This window comes from Podarcis filfolensis (genome assembly GCF_964270895.1).
Source record: "Podarcis filfolensis genome assembly, chromosome: 3".
Taxonomy (NCBI): domain Eukaryota; kingdom Metazoa; phylum Chordata; class Lepidosauria; order Squamata; family Lacertidae; genus Podarcis; species Podarcis filfolensis.
Genome location: NC_139606.1, coordinates 118506304 through 118525803, shown reverse-complemented (window position 1 = coordinate 118525803; position 19500 = coordinate 118506304). Strand labels below are relative to the sequence as shown.

The window sequence follows — 19500 nt, the reverse complement described above, 5'->3', positions numbered from 1 at the left end:
CACCACTTTCACGCATGCATGTGATGTCATTTTGACCGTCTGCGCATGCGCGAGCGACGAACTCCGGAAGTAATGCACTCCGTTACTTCTGGGTCACCGCAGGGCGCAACCCGAAAATACTTAACCTGAAGCATATTTATCCTGAGGTATGGCTGTACTAGGTGGTGCTGTGGGTAAAAGCCTCAGCGCCTAGGGCTTGCCGATCGAAAGGTCGGCGGTTCGAATCCCCGCGGCGTGGTGCGCTCCCGTTGCTCGGTCCCAGTGCCTGCCAACCTAGCAGTTCGAAAGCACCCCCGGGTGCAAGTAGATAAATAGGGACCGCTTACTGGTGGGAAGGTAAACGGTGTTTCCGAGTGCTGCGCTGGCTCGCCAGATGCAGCTTGTCACACTGGCCACGTGACCCGGAAGTGTCTGCAGACAGCGCTGGCTCCCGGCCTCTAGAGTGAGATGAGCGCACAACCCTAGAGTCTGTCAAGACTGGCCCGTACGGGCAGGGGTACCTTTACCTTTTTATGGCTGTACTTGCCTGGGTGCTGCTGTGTTTTGCAGCTTCCAGACTCTCAACCAGCCACCTGCAGCCCTGTATAAGCAAGAGGTTTTTTTAGCACGCTTCTGGAAAGCACATCCTCTGTAAACAAGAAGTGTTCCCCCCCCCTCGGGTCATGAATTCCAGTGAGCCGGCAAACTCCTCCACCCCTTTATTTCAGTAGGGCTGAGTTGCTGCCCCCATCTATAAAAACTGGCCTCCCTGTCTCCTCCCCTTGAATCTGGCTTCTATCAGGGATTGATTTCAGATACAAACTCCAGTCACTGCTGTAAAATTCTGTCTGCGCAGCAGCGCTGGGCACTGTGCTCTGCGTGCGTTTATTTTATAGAGCCCTCCCTCCTATGAAGCAAGTCAATAAAATTCTAATTCATCTGCTGACAGTTTCAATCTACTTGACAGCTAAATATATAGAACAAGGGGAAGGGGAGACGATGAAGGCAGGGGAGGAATTGCCGCTGCGTCTTCCCTCATCCAGGCCTGTACAATTTCCGCAGGCTCACTATACAGCCATGCAAGAGGAGAGGCTGGCTATGGGTACAGAATGTGAAATCTAGAACAGGGGTAGCCAACCCCCAGTTCCCCCCCAAGTCCCCACTGAATTTGACACTGGCATCAGAAAAAAAGAGGAGTTGGGAGTCTCAGCTGTGCTTTGCTGGTCTTTCCTATTCCGTGGACTTGAATGGTCTCTGAAGAGTTGGTCTTTAAGGGCTGAAATACCTGCCTTCTGTCCTGCCCCAGTATGGGTCACATTCAGACCACGAATGTGATAGTCGAAGCCTTGGCGCCACTGCCTTCATGCTCCTTACCAGATATCTGGAGGAAAACTAAATAATCATTGAAGTCCCCATTACTGGAAACAGCACTGTGTTAACCTTTGGGGAGGGCTTGCACTCTCAAGTGGAGTTTCTGGCATGAAATGTTGAATTGCATGTTTACATTCCCCAAGTGGTTTCTTATCAGAGCCGGAAGCAATAATGAAAGAGCAGATAACACTGAGGTGACCAGTCTTAACCACTCGGCCCCGCTTTGAATGCTGAAGTCTGACTGGGATCAGGCCCAGTGCCTCTAAGGCGCCCCCTGTTTCGTGCCTGAAAGGTCTCTAGCCATGCCCTGAATCGTCTTTGCTCTGGCGAGAAGCACTGTATAATGAGAACATAAGAAGAGCTTGCTGGATCAGGCCAATGGCCCCTCTAGTCCAGCATCCTGTTCCCACAGTAGCCAACCAGATGCCTGTGGGAAACCTTCAAGCAGGATTCGAGCACAAGAGCAGCTCTCCCTTCCTGTGATTTCTAGCAACTCATTCAGAAGCATCGCTGCCTCCAACTGTGGAAGCAGAGCATAGCCATCATGGCTAGAAGCCGACGATTGCCCTCTCCGTAAATTTGTCTCATCCTCTCTTAAAGCTACCCTGGTCCTGAATGGTGTAACTCTGACTCTGAAGACCAGGTGCGCAGCCTGGGAGTCATTTTGGACTCACAGCTGTCCATGGAGGCACAGGTCAATTCTGTGCCCAGGGCGGCTGTCTACCAGCTCCACCTGGTACACAGGCTGAGACCCTGCCTGCCTGCAGACTGTCTCACCAGAGTGGTGCATGCTCTGGTTATCTCCCGCTTGGACTACTGCAATGCACTCTACGTGGGGCTACCTTTGAAGGTGACCTGGAAACTACAACTAATCCAGAATGCGGCAGCTAGACTGGTGACTAGGAGCAGCCGCCGAGACCATATAACACTGGTCTTGAAATACCTACATTGGTTCCCAGTATGTTTCCGAGCACAATTTAACATCTTGGTGTTGACCTTGAAAGCCCTAAACGGCCTTGGTCCAGTATATCTGAAGGAGCGTCTCCATCCCCATCGTTCTGCCCGGACACTGAGGTCCCGCGCCGAGGGCCTTCTGGTGGTTCCCTCACTGCAAGAAGCTAAGTTACAGGGAACCAGGCAGAGGGCCTTCTCGGTAGTGGCGCCCGCCCCGTGGAACGCCCTCCCACCAGATGTCAAAGAGAACAACAACTACCAGACTTTTAGAAGACATCTGAAGGCAGCCCTGTTTAGGGAAGCTTTTAATGTTTGATGCATTACTGTATTTTAATATTTTATTGGAAGCCGCCCAGAGTGGCTGGGGAAGCCCAGCCAGATGGGCGGGGTATAAGTAATAAATAATAATAATAATAATAATAATAATAATAATAATAATAATGGTTGGTGGCAATCTCTGCCTCCTATCGGAGTGAGTTCCATAGTTTAACTTGGTGCTGCATGAAAAAGTACCATATTTTTTGCTCTATAAGACTCACTTTTTCCCTCCTAAAAAGTAAGGGGAAATGTGTGTGCGTCTTATGGAGCGAATGCAGGCTGCGCAGCTATCCCAGAAGCCAGAACAGCAAGAGGGATTGCTGCTTTCACTGCGCAGCGATCCCTCTTGCTATTCTGGCTTCTGAGATTCAGAATTTTTTTTTCTTGTTTTCCTCCTCCAAAAACTAGATGCGTCTTGTGGTCTGGTGCGTCTTATAGAGCGGAAAATACGGTACTTCCTTCTATGTGTCTCGAACCTTCCATCAATCAACTCCATGGAATATCCACAAGTTCTAGCGAGATGAGTGAGGGATAAAAACTTTCCTCTATCCCTTTTCTCCATGCCAGTTTATGAATTGCTCTCATAATAGCTCACCAGAAGGTCGCCGGGCTAAGCATTCTAATGAGCGAGCTCCAGAAGAGGGACTCCCGTTTAAAATTCCCTTTTAATCCTGAGGTGCGACACTGTGGTCCTCCTTCAGCTGGAGAAACTGAGAAGCCAGGGGACTGGAGGGCTGTGTGTTCTTTCATGTGGGGCTGCCTGTGTGAAGGTTGGCAGAGAAAAGGGCAAGTATTTCCTGAAGGAAATTCTTGGCGGAAATTCCAGGGCAGCCTATTTATTTACACATGCACACACACACCCCTTCAGCAGGTATTTGATGCCCCAAGCAGAATCAGTTCAGCACCCTGAAATCCCGGAGGAAAAAAAGACTCTCCGTCCGTAAGCTTTCCAACAACTTGGGCAGTTGTTTACAACTTTGGCTCATGCTTTACCAGCTGCCCATTATTTGCCATGAAACCAGAATTAGAAAGCTCTGTTTTCAGCCGGGATCCCAGTTCGGACTTGGAGGCAAAAAACTAATTTGCGGTAAGCGCAGTGTGTTCGTTTTGGACCTTCAGGCCAGCCACGTGAACCAGAAATTGGGAAGAGGGAATGGAAAGACAGGATCCTGAAGCACATTGACAGGGGGTCAGACCGTGACAAGTAACCATGACTCCTGGAGCCAGGCCTCTGTCTCCAGCCTTTGAAATCAGGAACATTTTCTGGGGGGACCTACTGGAAAAGCTCTGGTTGAGTCTTGATGGGTGGAGTACGAACCAATTCTGGATGAATGGCTGCTTAAAGAATGGGGGGAGGGGGAGATGTGCAATTAGTATCACATTCCTTAAGAAGTTGTACATCAGCAGGCAGTCACTGCTCATTAATTTTATGTTCAGTCGGTGCTGCATAATTTCCCCTGTCACAGTTCAGGCAACCAGCCCTTTTCGACTTCATAAGGCACCAATGCCGTATGTGCAGCCGCTAGAAATGGCTTCCTTTTGCTGCTGTTGTGGAAGGTGGTGCCTCTGTGGTTTCTGCTTATGCTTTGAAAAGGTTGCTCCGTAATGAGACACGAAGGACGCCAAACTCTGTAGAGACTCTGCCCCCCTTCCCGCTTCCCAGACCCCTTTTATTTCAGCGGGGAAGGTGCACGAAAAATTCTCAGTGGTGTTCATCGGCTCTAGTGAGTTAATTGGACTCATGTTTGCTCGCAAAAAGGGACGCGAGTGGCGCTGTGGTCTAAACCACAGAGCCTAGGGCTTGCCGATCAGAAGGTTGGTGGTTCGAATCCCCGCGACGGGGTGAGCTCCCGTTGTTTGGTCCCAGCTCCTGCCAGCCTAGCAGTTCAAAAGCATGCCAGTGCAAGTAGATAAATAGGTACCACTCCGGCGGGAAGGTAAATGGTGTTTCCGTGTGCTGCTCTGGTTCACCAGAAGTGACTTAGTCATGCTGGCCACATGACCTGGAAGCTGTCTGTGGACAAATGCCGGCTCTCTCGGACAGTAAAGTGAGATGAGCGCCGCAACCCCAGAGTCGTCTGCGACTGGACTTAACGGTCAGGGGTCCCGTTACCTTTACCTTGCTCGCAAAACGGCAAGATCGCAAATGTTGAAAAGACTCTTGTCATTCGCTCCCTGACATCAGCCAGGGAGAGACACTTCTGTGTACCTTCTGTGGCCAAATCAGGGTTGGTCAGGAGGGAGTGCTGTGAAAGCCTTTTCTGTGGTTGCACCTCATTTGTGGAATGCCTTGCCTCAGGAAATTTGTTTCCCCAGCACCCACCCTGGACAGGCACATGGTCTGCTGGAATGAGAGCTTTTATGTGGCGAGCCCTAATACCTACTTGTATTTTGGTTTTCGTGATTTGGTTTGGCTGTTAGCTGCCTTGAACAATGCAAATGCCTTGGAAAAGCTTTATATAAAAGAAAGAAAGAAGTTGTTACTAAGGGCTTGATATATCACGGGCCAGTTTTTTTAGTGCCACCTTCACCAGCCTGGCTGGGGCAGATGGGAACTTGGTAATCTAAATCAGTTTGAGGGCATCAGGATGGTGAAGGCTGCTTTAGCGAGTGAGCCATTCTCAGAAGTCTTCCTGGATCTGAGCAAACGCCCACTGAGTCCAGCACAATTCGGTTTTTAAGTTTTAATGGTCTGATAAGACATTGCGTTGCTATTTTAATTACTGTTTAGTTACATTTCACATTTTCTTACTACTGGCTATCCTGGTCTGCCACCCGTGGTACAAAGGGCAGGATCCACAACGGAAACAATAAATAAAACAATGCACTAATATCAAAACCATTCTCCAAGCGTTAATCCATGTGGATCCAAAATGGGGTGACCCCACACACAAGTAGGTTGCATCGACAAGCTTTGGGAGCCCTGAAGTTTGTAGAAGTAATTAAGGTGGGGGGAGAGAAAACTTTAGGAAAAAGAATGGTGTGGAAGAAAGCCCCCCCCCCCGAATAGCATAGTGAGGACTGAGCATGCTCAGTGGCTTTGGGGGGGGTTTTAAATATCGGGGGGGAGAGGATTGAATGGAGTGGATTGTTTGGCTGGAATCCTGAAGTGGGGCGCTTGAAAACCACATCATTTCCTTAAAGGTCCCATTGTTGCAGAACCCAAATGTTCTGTGAACAGAACCGTGCTTTTTGTTGTTTAGTCATTTAGTCATGTCCGACTCTTTGTGACCCCCTGGACCAGAGCACGCCAGGCACTCCTGTCTTCCACTGCCTCCCGCAGTTTGGTCAATCTCATGTTTGTAGCTTCCAGAACACTGTCCCACCATCTCGTCCTCTGTCATCCCCTTCTCCTTGTGCCCTCCATCTTTCCCAACATCAGGGTCTTTTCCAGGGAGTCTTCTCCTGAGGTGGCCAAAGTCTTGGAGCCTCAGCTTCAGGATCTGTCCTTCCAGTGAGCACTCAGGGCTGATTTCCTTCAGAATGGAGAGGTTTGATCTTCCTGCAGTCCATGGGGCTCTCAAGAGTCTCCTCTTACAAAACAGTTAATTTAGAATTGCACTTTTTTAATAACAAAAAAACTCCCCACAAACTATGATTTAAGAATCCTATAGTACGAACAAGGCTAAAGAAAGGGGCATATGAAAAGAGAAAGGGAACTTGTCTTGGCTGAAGGCAGGAGTGGAGAACCTCAGGGCCAGAGGCCAACTGCTGCCCTCCCGGTCCCTCTCTCTTTCCCTTGGGACTCTCCCCAGACAATATCTCCTGCCCACTGCACCCCTCGGGAGCACCCCCCTTGAGTGCTTTTGGCTGGCTGAGATGTGCCCTTGGATTCTGATGGTTTGCCAGGATGGAGGATAGAGGACGGGGGTGTGCAGAAATGAGCTTGCTCTACAAAAGTAAAATTCACATCCGTCAATCTGCCCTTTTTGCCTCTGCCCCCACCTACCACTGCCATGTGGGCCCCAGAAAGTTGCCCAGAACAGGACGCGAATGTCCCTGAAGCTGGAAATTGCTCCCCATCTGTGGCTTAGGGCGTCACCTGGCAGACGTCACAATGGCAAGAGGGGTACGATGAGAGCTTCCCTCTGAAGAGAAAGACGATAAAGTAATTTGCTCGAGGAGCACTATAAATGATTGCTAATAAATGAAAAGTGAAGTAGAAGCTTCAAGAGAAATGAAGCAACGTATAGCTGGATTTTCACCTCCTGACTGAATGAATCAGCCACGTAGATTGCAGCTATTTCCGGTGGAAGGCCAAAAGCCCGAGGGCACCTTGGAGGCAGATTTGTGGAGGTTTAAATGCATTAGATAGTGACAATGCCATAAAGAGCAAGAAATATTTCACAGTGAAAAACCCCACCAACATCCTGAGGTCTTTCCACAGTGCATCATTTTCCAGCAGTGCATTTCAGTTCCCAGGTATGCCTTGGGACTGAATTCAGACAACATCCATTTTAGGACCACACTGGAGAGCTGAGAGTTTGAGTTCAGTGCGGCTGAATCCTACATTTTATAAAGCCAGAAGCCCTAAATCGGTAGGATACCTGTACTTGCTTTGCACACCCAGTTTATTTTTTTTCTAATGATGTAGATGGCGACCGTTCTGACCAAGGCTGGATTAGCAAACAAATGAACAAGGCCCTAACCTGCCGGAATATGCGATGCTAACAGTATGGTTCTGGATTTGACAACGTTGCCAAGCTTCGTATTCAGTGCTAAAGTGAAATAAATCGCTGTGAGGACATGCTAGCTGGGGATGGAAGGGACTTGCTCTTCTAAACATCTGGGGAGCATCCGCTTGGGAAAGGCTGACCTGGTCAGTCTCACAAACGGCGAGTGGGGTGTTGTACTTCCTCAGATTGCAGCTGGCATCTCTTCCAACAGAACTTCATGCCGCACAAGAAAATCTACTGTGTGTATTATGTAGCATATCCTGAGTGAAATTCTGTATTCATTGGTATGCATGTTTTCTATGTGCAGGAAATGTTAATTGAGAACCTTCCATCCTGTGAGTCCCCACCCACAGTCTGGGGTGGTATAATAATATAATAATAATTTATTATTTATACCCTGCCCATCTGGCTGGGTTTCCCCAGCCACTCTGGGCAGCTTCCAACCGAATATTAAAAACAATGCAGCGGCAGAAATTTAAAACTTCCCTAAACAGTTGTCTTTTAAAAGTAAAATAGTTGTTTATTGCCTTGACATCTGCTGGGAGGGCGTTCCACAGGGCAGGCGCCACCACTGAGAAGGCCCTCTGCCTGGTTCCCTGGAGCCTCACTTCTCGCAGCGAGGGAACCACCAGAAGGCCCTCGGCACTGGACCTCAATGTCCGGGCTGGATGATGGGGATGGAGACGTTCCTTCAGGTATACAGGACGAAGGCCGTTTAGGGATTTAAAGGTCAGCTTTAAAGGTACAGCTCAGGAGGTTCAATGGCACCTTCCGGAGCGATAGAAGCTAGGACAGCCACTCCATAGGCAATCTGCAGCCTGCCTTGGCCCCTTCTCCCTCCTATGCAGCTTTTGATGACTGCCAGTGCTCTAGCTAGCCTCACTTTCCCAACCCTCGTGCAGCCTTGCTGTCACGGCAAACCTTTCCTCTTTCCTCTCCTTTCCCCTCTAGTCGCACACATATCAAACACACTTGTGTGTTGCTGATCCCCAAAATCCTTCTGCTGATCTTCCCACTGCCTGTTCTTTCCTGTGGGATAGGCCATGTTGGACTAATTCCGTACCAAAGTACTAATGAACGGCGTGACTCTGTGTCAAGCCCTTGATCGATGTCCGCACCGGAGTCTCTTTAGGTTTGATTTTAATTAACTGAAAATCAAAGCTCTGCATCAAGGGAGCTGCGGTTATTCGCCTTCTGTTGCTTCCCCAGTTGCTGGTACGAAGAGAAGGGCCAGCCCTGGGCTCTCTTAACACCTTTGCTGTCCAGAAGGGGAGGGTTGAGGAGGCAGATGGTGCAGAGCTGTGTTGCTTCTAGAGCACACTTGTGCTTATGGGACTTGCCATCTTGCCCTCTTAGCCTTCCACCTTCTGTGATTGAACTCCTATTTGGGGACTTCCTTAGCTTTTTTTCTGCCACGTAGGATAGTTGGCCTTGGTGAAGATTTGACGTTTTCATCCGCAAAAAGTTTTTGATTTGAGTTTCTACTGAAACGAGGCTGTATTTTAATGTTGTATTTTAATCGATTGTTTTTACCTGGTGTTAGCCGCCCTGAGCCTGGTCTTGGCTGGGGAGGGCGGGGTATAAATAAAATTTAGTAGTAGTAGTAGTAGTAGTAGTAGTAGTAGTAGTAGTAGTAGTGAGGAGGGCTGTGGAAGAGAGAGAATCCCTCCCCACCCCCAGTTTTCCAATTGGAGCACACCAACATCAGCCACATCCTGTTTTGGGCTAGTGTTTGTTGAGAGGTTTTCATCTTAGACGCACACTGGTCTGAAATATACTCAGAGTCGCAAAGTGATTTCATGCTCTTTATTCAGCTCATAGTGGTGAGGAGGAATGAATCGAAGTCCCCTCAAAGTATCTGCTTTATATACATTATTTACACAATGGGCTGCACATGATTGGCTAATTCCGGAATTCTACTGTAAGCCAATCAGGTTGTGGATTCACTTCTATCTGGAGCATGATTGGGTGGTTCCTGCCAACCAATCATACTGCTGCATTGTTCTAGGACCAATCAGACTGCTGCATTCTGAATCCTATTGTTCTAGGACCAATCAGACTGCTGCCTTTTGGATCCTATTGTTCTAGGACCAATCAGACTGCTGCAGTTTGGATCCTATTCAACTCAGTACATAACATGGTCCTTTTTACTTCAAGTTGCGAAAGGCAAGAGAGGATTACTATCGCCGTCACCATTGTTCAAAGACCAGTGTTTGGTTTTTGCCCCTTGCTGCTCCTGGCTGCAGAAACTAGCTCAGGGCACAAACACCCTCTCTCCCTGCAAGCTCCAAGCCTCCAGCCCTGCCTAGAGCCTAGGTGCTCCTAATTCTGCAACGTACTGAAATGCATGTGAAAGGTACCACTTCAACCACAGAATCTAAATGCTCATCAAGAAGTGTGTGTTAAATGAAAGTGGAGGCCAGGTTTGGGGAGTGGGAGACATTGCATGGGGTGTGTGTGTTCTACTCCTGATCTTAATTCTGCTTCCAGCCTATAAATGTCTGTGAATGCCCCCGTCTTTCTGAAGCCAGGAGATGGGAAGGGCTCCCGGGCAGAATGGCGAAGGCCATGGCGCCTCGTTACACCCGCTAATCCTTTTGAATAATAGGCTTGGAAGCGCTGTATGAAACTATTTTGCTAAAGTTGGAGGAGGATTCCACAGCCCAATTAAAGGATTAGAATGGAAAGCCACCGCATTACTCTTAAGTATGTGAATATATGAAGTTGGGGTGGAAGCAGCAAGATGAGCCATTCTACCTTCTAAGACAGCCTGATCCTCACCTGCGCTCCTGGCCCAGGGGCTGGCTTTGCAGGAGGCAAATCTTTTGTCCTGTAGGGAGGGGAAACCTTTGTGCCTCCCAGCTCTGACCCCCAGCATGTGCAACTGGAGAGAGAGAGAGAGAGAGAGAGAATGTTAGTATTCTCTTACTCAGAACCATAGAGCTGGAAGGTTCCAGCAGCCGCCGCCGCCACCCTGGCCAGGCCAATCCTCAGCTGCAGGCAGGGCTATGTATGTATCTTTTCAGTCCCCCTTCAGATTAATCTCTTCAATTTGTGTGTCGCAATCAAAGTACAGTCATACCTTGGATCCCAAACGCCTTGGTACTCAGACGTTTTGGCTCCCAAACACCGCAAACCCGGAAGTGAGAACGTTCTTTGGAAGCTGGACACACGGCTTCCGCAGCTCCTGATTGGCTGCAGGAAGCTGCTACAGCCAATCAGAAGCCACGCCTTGGTTCCCGAACTCTTTCAGGATTCGAACAGACTCCCAGAATGGATTAAGTTTGAGAACCATGGTTCCGCTGTAGTCGCTTTCAGAGAGCTCACACCGCACATTGCAGGAGAACGGTGCAAATGAAAAGGGCCATTAGACAATCCAGATTGGCCAGGATTCCTTTCTGTGCGCACTCTGGGTGATCAGAGCCTGGATATGCGCAACTGAAATGCTGCTGGGCCCCGTTTCATGCTGCTTGACAGTCTGCGCCTCACGTCAGCTCCTGTTTCCCTTTCCATCCTCAACCCTGAATTTCTCCATTACCTGGCTTGGCCACAGCAGCTCCCTCTCCCTCTCCCTCTCCCTCTCCCTCTCCCTCTCCCTCTCCCTCTCCCTCTCCCTCTCCCTCTCCCTCTCCCTCTCCCTCTCCCTGGACTGACTCCTCAGCTTCAATCAGCGCTCTAGTTCCTGACGCTGCTTCAGCCTGGTCCCTGTATCTGAGCTACAGCTGACAAACTCTTGTTCAAGGGCAAGGGATCGGCTGCTTTTGTTCCTAAACAAGGACTGTCTCTGGCTGTCAATGCATAGCCTGATTCTGCTTCAGCTCGGCAGCCTTTGTGTGTGTGGCTTTTCCCTGCCATGCCCCTAGTCCCTGAACTTTACTGGCCCAAGCGGTCTAAACATTTGTCCCGCTTTCTGTCCATCCTTTTTGGAACACAGCTGAGATGTACTCGAAACTGAAAGCGAATCTCCTTTGACTTGAAAGTGCCCTTTTCTGTGTTGCAGAGAAAACAGCTGATGATGATGTGCAGAAGTCAGATATCTCGTCCAGCAGCCAAGGAGTGATCGAAAAGGAATCTCTGGGGCCTCTTCTCCTGGAGGTATGTACTTAAGGGAGGCAGCTGCTCTGCATTGCCGTCATGCAAAAAACCTTCTAAATATCAGGAAGGAGTGTTCTTTTCAGACTATCCTGAAAGTGGAAATCGGGGACCGTAGAGTCCTACTCCCCGGAACATTTACAAAACAGGTTAGAAAGATAGCTGAGGCCAATGGATTAAATACGCCTAGTTGTGCCTTAAATCTAGGAGACAGTTTGTGCAGCTCAAAGCCCCCCCAAGGCGGTTCGCATGCAGGTCCTCAGTAGGAAGTCAGCACCAATGTTAATTTTCTTTTTTTTAAAAAAAAAGTTTCTAGTATTCATGGTTGCAGGGAGAAGGGGTCTTTAAAAAGGAGATTTCAGGCCACTTAGCCTAACTTCCATCCCGGATTATTGGATGGGAAGCCTGGCTTTACTGCAGGGGCGAAATGAAGTGCGGGAGCAAATGAGTAGGGAAAGAGGACCTACTGGCAACTCTTGGAGAGCACAGACATAGCAGAAATGCCTTCAACAGGGTAATTCCTTCTTCATCCTGCCCTCTGTAGTGGTTCTTCCACTTCTTCAGATCTAATGCAGATCTTTAACTGGGGGCGCCCTTACCTGTTTGAAGGATCAGCAGCTTGCACGAGATTAAAGCAATCTGCCTTGGAATGAAAACAAAACCCAGCCTCAAATGCATTGACCCAAGTCATGAGATGTTGACGGACCTAAGCGGGTTGGAAATTGCCTGTTGTGCTAAAGGCTCTGCTACTGACCTAGCTTTCCCCTCTGTGCACGAGATCCCCTTCATACCACAAGAGCCAATTTGTAGGGGCTGAGGTCCCTTCGCACCCCACCCCAAATAAAATATTTGAGGATGCTAAGCCCCTCCAAAGTTGATGGCCATTTCCATTCAAATGGTGCGCGTGCCCCGTGTGATGTGATCAGTTATGCTGGGTGGGGCTTACCTGCACCACCCCACGCCCAGTATTAAGTTTTTCAAGTTGGCACCCTTGCTTCATAGCTACCTGCAGGCATTTTTTAAAAATTATTATTATTATTATTATTATTATTATTATTATTATTATTATTATTATTATTATCTGGTTCCCTGTAACTTGGCTTCTCGCAGTGAGAGAACTGCCAGAAGGCCCTCGGAGCTGGACCTCAGTGTCCGGGCTGAACGATGGGGGTGGAGACACTCCTTCATGTATACTGGACCAAGGCTGTTTAGGGCTTTAAAGGTCAGCACCGACACTTTGAATTGTGCTCGGAAATGTACTGGGAGCCAATGTAGGTCTTTCAGGACCGGTGTTATGCAGTCTCGGTGACCGCTCCCAGTCACCAGTCTAGCTGCCACATTCTGGATTAGTTGTAGTTTCCGGGTCACTTTCAAAGGTAGCCCCACGTAGAGCGCATTGCAGTAGTCCAAGTGGGAGATAACTAGAGCATGCACCACTTTGGCGAGACAGTCTGCAGGCAGATAGGGTCTCATCCTGCGTACCAGATGGAGCTGGTAAACAGCTGCCCTGGACACAGAATTGATCTGCGCCTCCATGGACAGCTGTGAGTCCAAAATGACTCCCAGGCTGCGCATCTGGTCCTTCAGGGGCACAGTTACCCCATTCGGGACCAGGGAGTCCCCCACACCCACCCGCCTCCTGTCCCCCATAAACAGGGTGCACCTGTTGAGTCCAGCTTTGACACAGGATGCAGTATCTCTCTTTTCATGAAGCTTTTGATGAAGGTTGCAGCCCCTTCCCTGTCTGCCCCCCAAGTAGCTGGTACACTACCTCTGAGCCTGGGAGCTGTTTTGGCAACTGGCTGTAGTTAGAGACCCAGCCTCCCATCTCCCATCAATTTGTTATTGGAACAGACATTCATCGCAGATCCCTCCCCAGCTCATCCTTGCCATTTTGAATGCCTTGCCGATGTTTACCTGTGTTGCTTTTGTAGCACGCCCCCCCTCCCCACTTTGGAGGTTCTGGGCTTGCCCTCTCGGCTGCTTCAGCCACACAGGACCTAGAGTTTCAATGCCTGCGCTGCTCGCTTCCCTTTACGCAGCGGGCAGAGGGAGTGACCGACATAGCCAGCGCGACGATAATGCCACTTTACCCACAGGGGGAAAGCCCGGCAGCGGCTCGTTATCTTGTTACCGCTGACGATCCCGTGTGCCCCTGTTTGAAACGCCTCTTGAAACGCCGCAGCGGCGTGTGGGGTTTTTTGTTTTAATCATTTCTCTCTGATTTAGGATGCTCAGGAGAGAGGACAGGGGCCCTGTTCCTAATTTCCGGAAATGGATTATTCAGTACCAGTTGCACGCTGGTTAGGCACCAGGCTGCCTGCGTTAATGGAACGGAGATTGATTTACACCCGCTACCATTTCTGAGCTGCTGATTCACTCTGTTCCCCTTTGCCTGCTGTATATCCTGCCTGACTTATTCATGCTGCTTTTCCTTTCCTAAATACCTTTTTAAAACGCCAAAGCGTCCAGGGTTTGTTTTTTTTTAATGGCAGGGATGGAAGATGCACTGAAACAGGCGGAAAGTTAAAGAGGGGGAAGAGTTTTAATTCAGGCAAGATCCTGCTTGGCTCTGATCTGCAACTCACCCCTTGCCATTGGGGGGGTGTAGAATGCAGAAGCCTCTGGTTGCTTAGCAACAGGCAACAGCTGTGACTAAGGGAAATTGCAGGTCATGGGCCAATTTGAGGCGTGGGGGGGGGGATGAAATTGCTTCCTGTTTCCAGCAGCTAAAGTAGCGGGATGGGGAAAACACAATTATTCCAATGAAAAATAAAAGAGTGTGAAGCCAAGTAAATGGTGTCTGTCTGCTTAGCGAGGCAATCAATTATCTGGGAAAGGGGCGCAAATGTTGCCAGTTATGCACATGTGGGTGGATGTGCCTGTGAATATATAGCTTCGAATTATGAAGGGGCAGGACTCTTGTCAGGTCTCTCAGATCTCAGGCAGAGCTTAAGAATCCCCAGACCAACCATGCCTGGGGGAGACCTCTCCAGCCTCTTCTGGAAAACGTACACCTCAATCAGTAACCCTCCATGCCTCGTGCTAGATTTTGCTTGCCATCGCTCAACGCCATCAGCAGTGGCAGAGGTTCCGAATATTATTATTATTTCCAAATTGAGAGGCGCTCCTTGCTAAAAGTGGTGCCGTTGGGGTTTTCTGCCAAACTATCTCAGACACCTAGTGGCTTTTGGAGCACCAATCCTAGCAGCCATTCCCCCCTCATTTTACTGGGCAGGCTCAGTGGTGTAAGGAAGCATGCGAGTCACTATGGGATTGCTGGCACAACAACCTGGAGGTGCAAAGAACAGCAGAGGTGCAATGAAGATAGCTTGGCGGGTGGGGGAGGGAACAGTAGCTTTTGTGGGCTTGCTGTTGAGGTCCAGGAGATCCCACATCACGCAGAGCAGGATTTCTGTATCCTGACGTAGGTGGTACGAAATGGACTGGGCCAGAGAGGTGGACTCTGCTGCTCATGCTGCTCCTACAGTATCGTATATGTGGCTTATTATAGAGACATCCCTCTAGTGCAGCGGTTCTCAACCTGTGGGTCCCCAGATGTTGTTGGACTACAACTCCCATCATCCCTGGGCTCTGGCCTCGCTAGCTAGGGGTGATGGGAGTTGTAGTTCAACAACATCTGGGGACCCACAAGTTGAGAAAGGCTGCTCTAGTGGGTCAGTGGCATAGTTAGCACTAGTGCACCCCAGAGGCTTGTTTCTCGATATGGCGGCTGCATGGCGAAATGGCCAGCTGTTCTCTGGATTTCCAGCATGGCGACCCTCTCACCAGGCCCTGTATCAGATTGCCACCAATCCTTAAGCGAGCGGAGGTTCCCATTACACTGACAGTTCCACGGGGGGGGGGGGTGAGGAGCTCAGGCCAGTGTCCCCCAAAGCCCTGCCCTGTGTGACGCAGCGCTTTCCTTGACGCATCTTTGCTTTGCTCTCGGCCCCGCAGGCGCTCGATGGCTTCTTCTTCGTTGTGAACCGCGAAGGGCGGATCGTGTTTGTGTCCGAGAACGTGACCGGCTACTTGGGCTATAACCAGGAGGAGCTCATGAACACCAGCGTCTACAGCATCTTGCACGTGGGAGACCACGCTGAGTTTGTCAAGAACTTGCTGCCCAAGTCGCTTGGTAAGCAGCTTGGCTTTCCTGACCCCCTCCTCTTCCAGAGACCCTGCGGAATCAGGCGAACAAAATCATTAGCAAGCTGTGGCAATGTCAGTTCACGTCACAACCAATAGGGTGATTCCCCCCCCCCAGATGCTGTGAGGGGTAATTAGGGAGCAGGTAAGACAGCAGGTCCTCAAGACATCCTAAGCAGAACCGAAGAAGAGCCCTTAGCACGATCAGGCCAGTGGCCCATCTAGTCCAGCATCCTGTTCTCTCAGTGGCCAACCAGATGCCTATGGGAAACCTGCAAGCAGGATCGGAACACAAGACCAGCACTCTCCCTGCTTGTGGTTTCCAACAACTGGCATTCAGAAGCATTGCTGCCTCCAGCTGTGGATGCTGAGCATTGCCGCCCTAGCTGGTAGCCACTGATAGGCCTCTTGTCCAGTCCTCTTTTGCGCTGTGGCTTAAACCACAGAGCCTAGGACTTGCCGATCAGAAGGTCGGCGGTTCGAATCCCCGCGACAGGGTGAGCTCCCGTTGCTCGGTCCCTGCTCCTGCCAACCTAGCAGTTCGAAAGCACGTCAAAGTGCAAGTAGATAAATACCGTATTTTTCGCTCTATAACACGCACCCAACCATAACACGCACGTAGTTTTTAGAGGAGGAAAATCCGTAGGCATGCCACCCGTAGGCATTCCCTCCATAACACACACAGACATTTCCCCTTACTTTTTAGGAGGAAAAAAGTGAGTGTTATGGTGCAAAAAATACGGTAGGTACCGCTCCAGCGGGAAGGTAAACGTCGTTTCCGTGCGCTGCTCTGGTTCGCCAGAAGCGGCTTAGTCATGCTGGCCACATGACCCGGAAGCTGTACACTGGCTCCCTCAGCCAATAAAGCGAGATGAGCGCCACAACCCCAGAGTCGGCCATGACTGGACCTAATGGTCAGGGGTCCCTTTCCTTTAACCTTTAGGACGGTGGTCATCACTGCCTCCTGTGGCATCTAGATCTAGAACAGCTTGCAAGCACCAGATCCAGTTCTACCCAGGAGAGCTTATTTATCTAAACAGGGGGAATTGGTCCAGCATGGTCCTGTTTATTTTCAGAAAAGGGAATATCTCACTACTACTACTACTACTACTACTTCTTCTTCATAATAATAATAATAATAATAATAATAATAATAATAATAATAAATTTTTATTTATACCCCACCCTCCCCGGCCAGAACCGGGCTCAGGGTGGCTAACACCAATAAAATCACAGTAAAAAACATAATAGGGTGAGGGAAAAAACCAAACCAATTTAAAATACAGATTAAAATGCAATTTAAAATGCAGCCTCATTTTAATAGTAGCCGATAAATCAAGACCATAAGGGGAGGGAAACATAATGGTCAGACTGAGTCCAAACCAAAGGCCAGGCGGAACACCTCTGTCTTGCAGGCCCTGCGGAAAGATATCAAGTCCCGCAGGGCCCTAGTCTCTTGGGACAGAGCGTTCCACCAAGTCGGGGCCAGTACTGAAAAGGCCCTGGCCCTAGTTGAGACCAATCTAACCACCTTGCGACTTGGGACCTCCAAAATGTTGTCATTTGTGGACCTTAAGGCAAATGAAGGCATTAGTTAACTGGAAGCTGAAAGATTCAATTAGAAGGGTCAGCTTCAATGAAGGAGCTAAGTGCTCTGATTCCCTGAGGGCAACCGATTTCCCAAGGGGGTTCTTTACTCTCGCTTGTGAAGAAAGGCTTAAGGGTTAGCTTTTGGGATGGATCAAAGGGAAGGGGGAGGAGCTGGGGGGGGAGCAGGGTGCCTGTGTCTGGAAAGCATAAGACATCGTTTCCCTTGTGACACAAACTGAAGGGGTTGCTTGATACAACACAATTTCAGCTCTTTGAGGCTCCAGCTTAGTTGCCTGAATTCTGCTTGGAAGGTGTGTGAGTTGAGTAGGTGCAAGCTGCACTCAAGAGCACGAGCGGGTGGCTGGGGAGATTAGGAGGCGGCCCTATTTTGCAGACGGGATCCAATTTAATCCTGTCGACAACTCGCCCGCTGCCATTCCGAATGCGTGTCATTTAATCTGCATTTAAGCTCATTTTTTGAATAATATGCTTACTCAAGAGCATCATAATGTAATTCCCAGTAAGAACCTCAGTTGACTACCCAACCAGAAACCCCAACAGATGTAAAAGCTTTGCTTTCTGCTGCTGTGGAGGCTGCAAGGCAAAAAAACGTTAGTTGCTTGCTGGGTGCCCGCCTCAGCAGCAGACTCAACCTGCGACCACATGCGCAAGGGGCACTCTTTGGTCCTCACTGCTGTGGCACGCTGAGTGCATGGCTGGTTTCAGCAAAGAGGATTCTTGCTGCTCCCGGATCAATGTTTTGTTCAAGGTAGGTCAACCCTGCGGCCTGCCAACCTTGCCAGTGTTTAATCGACTCGATGATAAGGCTCTTCTTGCTAAACACAGCTCCATTTATCAAAGTTATGGCCTATTAGCTAAAGCCTTATTAGTTGACGAGCCACTGACCCAGTAAACTCTCATAGCTGTTACGGCTGCCTCCTGTCAGTGCAGGAGCCTGCTGAAGGCTGCAAACCATAGAAATTACAGTCCTCTGGAGGGGATGGGGAGCTATTAGCAGCACATCAAGCATTTTATGTAAAACAAGTGGGGAGCTTGCAATAATAGAAGCATAGAATTGTATAGTTGGAAGGGACCACAGTTTGCAGTGGGGGGAGAGAGCAGGGCAGGTGGACAGAGGGGGCTTTTCAGTCCTCCTTCCACTCCACTCTGCAAGTGTCCTGTGGGGCTTGGACAGGGTGGGTAGAAAGTGAGCGCAGAAGCTAGGGAGTCAAATCTCCCTCCCCTCACTATGTGGGGCCCTCTTCCCAGCACAGCCTTGCATGCCCATGCATGGCATACATACCGGTACATATATGCTGTCAAAGAGTGAGCTGGCAGTGTCAGGCCTAATGAGCAGAGCAGTTCATGTGAACTGGCTTGACAGCAGTACATGTGAAAAGGATCTAGGAGTCCTGGTTGACCACAAACTTGACATGAGCCAACAGTGTGACGCGGCAGCTAAAAAAACCAATGCAATTCTGGGCTGCATCAATAGGAGTATAGCATCTAGATCAAGGGAAGTAATAGTGCCACTGTATTCTGCTCTGGTCAGACCTCACCTGGGGTACTGTGTCCAGTTCTGGGCACCACAGTTCAAGAAGGACACTGACAAACTGGAACGTGTCCAGAGGAGGGCAACCAAAATGGTCAAAGGCCTGGAAACGATTCCTTATGAGGAACGGCTAAGGGAGCTGGGCATGTTTAGCCTGGAGAAGAGGAGGTTAAGGGGTGATATGATAGCCATGTTCAAATATATAAAAGGATGTCACATAGAGGAGGGAGAAAGGTTGTTTTCTGCTGCTCCAGAGAAGCGGACATGGAGCAATGGATCCAAACTACAAGAAAGAAGATTCCACCTAAACATTAGGAAGAACTTCCTGACAGTAAGAGCCGTTCGACAGTGGAATTTGCTGCCAAGGAGTGTGGTGGAGTCTCCTTCTTTGGAGGTCTTTAAGCAGAGGCTTGACAACCATATGTCAGGAGTGCTCTGATGGTGTTTCCTGCTTGGCAGGGGGTTGGACTCGATGGCCCTTGTGGTCTCTTCCAACTCTATGATTCTATGATCACCGTTAGGTCTTCAGTTGCCAAGACTGAAAGTCCCTACCTCCACACAGCTGTCTTAAGTTCCCTCCTCACCAAAGCTTTCCCCAAGCAATCGGAGACTGCGCCTGCATGAAGCCAACCTCGCCTCCGCCCTTTTCATGCCTCTTCTGATTCTGGGAGCTTGTCACGGCAGGAGGGGGAGACACCCGTAGCTTTTCACCAGCCTGGCTTATCTCTGCTTCTTGGCCTCCTCCTCCTCCCACTGTTCAGCTTCTGCCTCCAGACTTCTCTCTGCCACAGACTCCCCCTGCTCACAAAGCCCTGTTAC

At 49.6% G+C, this 19500-nt stretch overlaps 1 protein-coding gene across 6 annotated transcripts in view; it reads left to right on the top strand.

Annotated features, from left to right (window-relative positions):
• The window catches only part of NCOA1 (nuclear receptor coactivator 1), a 281772-nt gene that overhangs the window by 200182 nt on the left and 62090 nt on the right, over positions 1-19500 (top strand). For all 6 annotated transcript variants that reach the window (XR_014545798.1, XM_083604769.1, XM_083604770.1 and 3 more), the window contains 2 exons: positions 11299-11393; positions 15351-15528. Coding sequence is in view for 5 of the 6 variants with exons in the window: in XM_083604769.1 (XP_083460895.1) it covers positions 11299-11393; positions 15351-15528 (273 nt within the window). In the remaining variant the exon portion in view is untranslated. The remainder of the gene's footprint in view (positions 1-11298; positions 11394-15350; positions 15529-19500) is intronic.